Source organism: Oncorhynchus clarkii, chromosome 18 (assembly GCF_045791955.1).
Source record: "Oncorhynchus clarkii lewisi isolate Uvic-CL-2024 chromosome 18, UVic_Ocla_1.0, whole genome shotgun sequence".
NCBI lineage: Eukaryota > Metazoa > Chordata > Actinopteri > Salmoniformes > Salmonidae > Oncorhynchus > Oncorhynchus clarkii.
In genome coordinates, this window is record NC_092164.1 from 16,977,946 (window position 1) to 16,985,653 (window position 7,708).

Genomic DNA, 7,708 nt, shown 5'->3' on the forward strand with positions numbered 1-7,708 from the left:
TATAGTTAGTGGTATCAATGTCATGGAAATACAAACTACACTTCCCCGAAAGTTGGTTTGGCATCTCCTCTGTGATTGGTCGGTCTGACCAACGCCCTTTGCCCCTTCCCTCCTAGCCACAACTCCTTTCCTAAGCACTGTTGTAGAGCTAACATCATTGGATTGGTAGAATAAGCAACATGCTAAATGTATCATGCATTGTACATGAAATCGTTTTGAAACTTATGTCTATATTGCACTGTCTGTGTGTATATATGTGTGTGTAGGCCTACGGTATAAAACAAGAGAAACACTCAAACTGATCAATATTTATTGGAGGGTTAAACATCTCTCAACCATTACAATTATAATTGTACATAAAGTACTGACACCCAGCAGCAGTTACTGGGGACAACTGAGATCATTCTGTTCAGTGGAAAACAATCAAGCTCTCACAGCGTTGTGGGTTGAAAAGTCCTCACCCAATACCCTGTCTAAAGAACATACTTCATTTTCAAGATTTGTTATTGTTTTTACAGCACCAGGGGATCGTGTTGTATGACCTTTTAAGTCCTCATTGTTTTTCCATCTAGGCACAATTCTATATAGATTGAATTGATGTGTAACCCAGTTGTGCACATAGCATAATTTAGCCCAATCTATTCTAGAAATAGGACTCTTATGGAGTCAGCAGATTACCCAGATTACTACATTCTAACACTGCGCATTGATTGGCTTAGATGGAAGTTTATTTTAGTGTATTAGTTTGACAGACAGATAACATACTGCATATGTATTGTTCAGGTCAGGTGAGCAGAGCTGGGAAAGGATGACGTGTGTGTGGGTTTAACGGAACCAAACGTATTGTGACACACACACACACACACCCCAGAGTGCAAACAGCTAAAATCAGGGAATGGTGTCTGTGTTATATTCTTACATTCTAACACAGTTAGAAGGAGAGACATTCTAACCGAGGTCAACAATCAGGTTGAACCCAGTTTAAAAGCCTTAAAAACATCTGCTTGTCTAACCTGGACATTGGTCTGAAATTCTGACTGCAAGATGGCTTTGGGTTTGCAGCTGCATAGACACACACACACACACACACACACACACTAGAGGTTTTCCTGCAGCCAGTCCATGTATCCTCTGATCATTCTTTCCCCCACATCGAAGAAAAACGGCCAGTGAGCAAAACTCAAGGCGCCGTGGAAACCGTCGTCATAGTGATGGCTGGAAACCACGACGCCAGCGTCTTGTAGCCTCCTGGTGTACATCAACCCATCGTCTCTGAGCACATCGTACTCACATGTTACAATGTAAGCTCGCGGCGTTCTACTCAGAACCCCCTGCTCCGCCATCAGCGGCGCCGCTCGGACATCCAGCAACCCCGGGAGAAGATCACCCTCCTGCCCTGTGACCTCCTGTGACCCCATCTCCATGCCAACAGGCTTGTATTGCTTAATGTGTTTGGCCGGCAGAAGGGTGGTCCAGTTGAGATGGGAGCGGACGGAGGGAGGGATGGAGGGATGATGGAGGAAGGAGGGGGACAAGAGGAGGGGATGGAGAGAGGTATCAACCCCCAGGTAGAGCAGCCAGAACCTACGGAGAAAGAGAGAGAAGAGTTACTAACACAGGTGTGTATGTGATTGTGAGTGACTGTGTGTGCAGATGTGCACCAGTGTGTGTGAACATGTGTGTGTGTGTACCTGGCCATCATAGAGCGGTGTAGCATGGGCATGTTGTGGTTCTGTTGGTAGGATGGAGTGTTGAGGTCTAGACCCTGGAGGACTGGGTAGATTAACGCCTGAACACTGAACTTCACACGCACACTGTCATCTACCGAGATCTGTGAAGACAGGGAGAGTGTGTTAGTGTGTCTGTGTAGACACGTGTGTGTGTGTGTGTGTGTGTACCTGCTGTGCGACCGCTGCAGCCAGGTTTCCTCCAGCGCTGTCGCCTGACACGGCCACGCGCTGTGGATCCACAGACAACTTTCCCAGAATGCCCGGCTCCAAGAAGTGCTTGGCCGCAGCCAGACAGTCCTCATACTGCACAGGGAAATGCACTTCTGGAGCCAGACGGTACCTACACACACACACACACACACACACACACACACACACACACACACTTATGGTAAAATTTACAAAAAACACTTTAATCCTTTTAACAGTTCTGTCCAAACCTTAACTTGTAACTATAGCGTTATAAGAACCCAATACTTTCCTGTTGAGTGTGTGTGTGTGTGTCTGTGTGTGTGTGTGTGTAGAACTGAAGCTAATACAGTGTGAAAACAGGAGACACTTACTCAACAGACACAACCACTGCATTCAGCTCATCAGACATCTGCCTACACAAGACATCATAGCTCCCCATCTCTGAGGGGAAGACAGGGAGAGGGGGAAGAGAGAGGTGGGAGAGTAGAGAAGGAGAGAGAGATGGAGGAGTAGATGAGAGAAAAATAGATGGGGGAGTAGAGAAGGAGAGAAGGAGAGAGATGGGGGAGTAGAGAAGGAGAGAGATGGGGGAGTAGAGAAGGAGAGAAAGAGAGAGATGGGGGAGTAGAGAAGGAGAGAGATGGGGGGAGTAGAGAAGAGAGAGATGAGGGGAGTAGAGGAGAGAAAGAGAGAGATGAGGGGAGTAGAGAAGGAGAGAGATGGGGGAGTAGAGAAGGAGAGAAAGAGAGAGATGGGGGAGTAGAGAAGGAGAGAAAGAGAGAGATGGGGGAGTAGAGAAGCAGAGAAAGACAGAGATGGGGGAGTAGAGAAGGAGAGAAAGAGAGAGATGGGGGAGTAGAGAAGGAGAGAGATGGGGGAGTAGAGAAGGAGAGAAAGAGAGAGATGGGGGAGTAGAGAAGGAGAGAAAGAGAGAGATGGGGGAGTAGAGAAGGAGAGAAAGAGAGAGATGGGGGAGTAGAGAAGGAGAGAAAGAGAGAGATGGGGGAGTAGAGAAGGAGAAAGAGAGAGATGGGGGAGTAGAGAAGGAGAGAGATGAGGGGAGTAGAGAAGGAGAGAGATGACAGGAGTAGAGAAGGAGAGAGATGAGGGGAGTAGAGGAGAGAAAGAGAGAGATGAGGGGAGTAGAGAAGGAGAGAAAGAGAGAGATGAGGGGAGTAGAGGAGAGAGATGACGGGAGTAGAGAAGGAGAGAGATGGAGGAGTAGAGAAGGAGAGAAAGAGAGAGATAGGGGAGTAGAGAAGGAGAGAAAGAGAGAGATGGGGGAGTAGAGAAGGAGAGAAAGATGGGGGGAGTAGAGAAGAGAGAGATGAGGGGAGTAGAGGAGAGAAAGAGAGAGATGAGGGGAGTAGAGAAGGAGAGAAAGAGAGAGATGGGGGAGTAGAGAAGGAGAGAAAGAGAGAGATGGGGGAGTAGAGAAGGAGAGAAAGAGAGAGATGGGGGAGTAGAGAAGGAGAGAAAGAGAGAGATGGGGGAGTAGAGAAGGAGAGAAAGAGAGAGATGGGGGAGTAGAGAAGGAGAGAAAGAGAGAGATGGGGGAGTAGAGAAGGAGAGAAAGAGAGAGATGGGGGAGTAGAGAAGGAGAGAAAGAGAGAGATGGGGGAGTAGAGAAGGAGAGAAAGAGAGAGATGGGGGAGTAGAGAAGGAGAGAAAGAGAGAGATGGGGGAGTAGAGAAGGAGAGAAAGAGAGAGATGGGGGAGTAGAGAAGGAGAGAAAGATGGGGGGAGTAGAGAAGAGAGAGATGAGGGGAGTAGAGGAGAGAAAGAGAGAGATGAGGGGAGTAGAGAAGGAGAGAAAGAGAGAGATGGGGGAGTAGAGAAGGAGAGAAAGAGAGAGATGGGGGAGTAGAGAAGGAGAGAGATGAGGGGAGTAGAGGAGAGAGATGACAGGAGTAGAGAAGGAGAGAGATGAGGGGAGTAGAGGAGAGAAAGAGAGAGATGAGGGGAGTAGAGAAGGAGAGAAAGAGAGAGATGAGGGGAGTAGAGAAGGAGAGAGATGAGGGGAGTAGAGGAGAGAGATGACAGGAGTAGAGAAGGAGAGAGATGAGGGGAGTAGAGGAGAGAAAGAGAGAGTGATGGGGGGAGTGGAGAAGGAGAGAGAGATGGGGGAGTAGAGGAGGAGAGAGAGATTGGGGAGTAGAGGAGAGATAGAGGAAAACAGTGAAAAACCAAAGGTTGTTACATTAGGATTACATCATGAACTAGATGTGTTTATGCTGGTAAACATACACACACTTACTGGTGGTCCCCAGGGCCCATCCTCCTCCATGGTAGAACATCACAGCCCTCCTCAGACCCCCGTCTCCTCCCCCCGCAGCGGGGGGTTCGTACACGCGCACCGGGACTCTGTCAAAGTCCACGTCACTCACCCTCATCCCGCCTCCCTGCCCTCCCGCCATCTCCCCCGGGGACCCCAGCCCCAATGTGGACCCCCGAATCACTGTGATGTGGTGACTGAGACCCAGACACTGGCACAGGTCACCCTGGGGGTGAGGGGGAGGGAGAGAGAAGGACAGAGAGATAGACCTTTGAATGAGGTCTGAGAGAGCTGGAGTATCCCTGGTAGTTTAGTATGCTAACCCTGTTCTAGGAGCTAGGGCTTTGACTTGAGAGTGAGTGTTTGTTCTGTCCTACCAACTCCATGGTCAAGTCACACCCTTGGCAATGACCACCATAGGAGTTTGCAAGTCAGCACAGATCTTTGACCAGGTTAGGGCTTCCCAAGGCCCCTTTTAACAATCTGTCTCTGTCGGTGCTTTCACCTACTAGCCTAAAGCCTGGGGTCTAGACAACGTTGTGAATGTTGCTCTCTTCTCCACTGACACAAGTTACATTAGCTAAAGGTGCTCTGTTCACCCCAGTGTGTATGTGCGTGTTTGTTTATGTGTCTTTACCCCAGGCACTACTTACACCATGACTGTGGGTGAAGGGCCACACACACACACACTAGAAATTATCTTGTTGTAAGAAGGTGCGTGACTGGCTGCAGGGAAGTCAGGCGCAGGAGAGCAGAACTGGGTAATAACCGGAGCAGTTTAATATGCAAAAACCAACGGCACTCAGAACAACAAAATATGGGTACAATATAACCCGTCGCGAACCAGTCAGAGTGCACAAACACTTTACAACAAACAATTTCACACACAGACATGGGGGGAACAAACCAGGTGTGTGGGAAAACAAGACAAAACAAATGGAAAATTAAAGGTGGATCGGCAATGGCTAGAAGACCGGTGGCGTCGACCGCCGCCCGAACAAGGAGAGGAACCGACTTCGGTAGAAGTCGTGACACGTGCTGTATTTAGCTAGTTCAAATTAATTATCCAAATATGATTTCACACAAGGGCTGGAGAAAGCACAGTAAAGCATTGTTTTATGTCTATCACCAAATCAGTTCACATGTTCTACTTGTTCAGACTTTCTAGCTAGCTTTACAACACATCACATGTTAACTGCATTATAAACTATCTAGCTAGTTTAGCCTCCAATTCAGTGTCTCCAACCAATAGGCCTAAACCTGCTACACCTGACTGGGATACTGTCACACCCTGATCTGTTTCACCTGTCTTTGTGATTGTCTCCACCCCCCTCCAGGTGTCGCCCATTTTCCCCATTATCCCTAGTGTATTTATACCTGTGTTCTCTGTTTGTCTGTTGCCAGTTCGTCTTGTTTGTCAAGTCAACCAGCGGTTTTGTGTCAGTCCCCAGTCTCTCTTTTCTCGTCCTCCTGGTTTTTGAGCCTTGCCTGTCCTGACCCTGTGCCCACCCGCCTGATCACTCTACCTGAGCCTGCCTGCCGTCCTGTACCTTTGACCCACCTCTGGATTACCAACCTCTGCCTGTCTTGCATCTGAGTCTTACCTTGATTCATGATAGATACATAGGTCGAGTAATAGAGAAAGTGTTGCATTGCCTACTAACGTTACTCGTTAACACAAAGAACTGTCAAGCTAATGCAATGTAAAGTATGATTGGGTTTATAGCTATTCTTGTTTCTTACCACTTGCAGCATAGCACGGAATAAGGCGTCCAACAGCATCAGTTTCAAATGATCCTCGATGGCAGCAGGTAACGGTGTATAGATGTAATAAGGAACACCCACCGTTAATATCAATGTTACTACAATAGAAGACAACTTCATCTTGACAACACCAGTATTGCTCGCTATCTCCCCAACATGAACACGTATATCAACGGCAACATAGGGCAGTGCAGTCAGTGTGACAACACTGCCAAAGTCCAGTGTGATGTAACGTTAGTTAGCTTTAATATTAAAGATTCGGAATTTGCTCGTTAATACCTGTTAAACGGAACATGCAATAATTATAGAAATGACATATTCTGAATACGCGGACGACAGCGAACAAGTTACACGCCTTGTTTTTGCAATTCGGTGTCGTATTTTCTTTTTAGATTCGAAATGTAAAAAGTTGCTCCCCTCCGTTGAGCGGTAACGTCTTCAAACTGCGACGCCTGCTTTTACATGTTAATGAAACATGTCAATAGTTTCTTAACGACACGACATTGCTCTCAAATCCATTTGACATTGTTCAGAGACATCGCTATCAAATCCATTTGACATTGTTCAGAGACATCTCTCAAATCCACGGCAATTTGTTTAGCTTTTTTTTGAACTTTATCAATTCATTTTGATTAACTTTGCAGAAAAAACGTAAATACTTCCACCCCATAGGACTTAGATGAATACAACCAACTTTGGTTCAAGGACCTCGCCCGTAACAATCTATGGCAATTACTTTTGTAATTCTTTGGCTGTTTTCAATGAATGTATTTTCTTAATATATAATAAATACTTAAAACTTCAGTAGCTTCCACCCCAAATCGCTTGCATGAATTCAACCGATTTTGATTGATTCAGGGACCTCATCCAAAAAAAGGCAATTCCTTTTGTATTTTTGGATTTAGGCTATTTTCTATTAATTTAAAATCATTATATGTGAAAAAATCCTTGATTAAAACGTAAATAGCTTCCACCCCTAAGGCCTTTCATAAATAAAAACAACTGTTATTAGTAGTCAGGGAAATCCCGCTATGCCCTCTGACGAAACATCAAACAGGCAAAGCATTGAATCTTACTACACCGGCTCCGACTTTGGCAGGGCTTGCAAACTATTACAGACTACAAAGGGAAGCACCACGGAGAGTTTTCCAGTGACAGGAGCCTAACAGACAGCTAAATAACTTCTATGTTCGCTTCGAGGCAAGTAACACTGAAACAAGCATGAGAGCATCGGCTGTTCCGGAAGACTGTGTGATCATGCTCTCTGCAACAGCCTATGTGAGTAAGACCTTTAAACAGGTCAACATTCACAAGGCCGCAGGGCCAGACGGATTACCAGAACGTGTACTCCGAGCATGCGCTGACCAACTGGCAAGTGTCTTCACTGACATTTTCAATCTCTCCCTGTCTGAGTCTGTAATACAAACATGTTTCAAGCAGACCACCATAGTACCTGTATCCAAGAACACTAAGGTAACCTGCCTAAATGACTACCGACCCGTAGCACTCACGTCTGTAGCCATGAAAGGCTTTGAAAGGCTGGTCATGGCTCACATCAACAGTATTATCCCAGAAACCCTAGACCCCACTCAAATTTGCATACCGTACCAACAGATCCACAGATGATGCAATCTCTATTGCACTCCACACTGCCCTTTCACACCTGGACAAAAGGAACACCTATGTGAGAATGCTATTCATTGACTACAGCTCAGTGTTCAACACCATAGTGCCCTCAAAGTTCATT

The 7,708-nt window shown here is 46.5% G+C and overlaps 1 protein-coding gene across 1 annotated transcript; it reads right to left on the reverse strand.

The window, feature by feature from the left end:
- Positions 1-288: 288 nt before the first annotated feature.
- LOC139373099 (neutral cholesterol ester hydrolase 1-like) lies at positions 289-6,684 on the reverse strand. The gene is made up of 6 exons (XM_071113198.1): positions 5,941-6,684; positions 4,180-4,423; positions 2,294-2,363; positions 1,899-2,070; positions 1,692-1,831; positions 289-1,584 (listed from the first exon to the last, which is right to left on the reverse strand). Exons 1-6 carry the CDS (start codon positions 6,079-6,081, stop codon positions 1,098-1,100), a joined length of 1,254 nt encoding a protein of 417 aa, XP_070969299.1. The 5' UTR covers positions 6,082-6,684; the 3' UTR covers positions 289-1,097.
- Between the last annotated feature and the right edge of the window lie 1,024 nt (positions 6,685-7,708).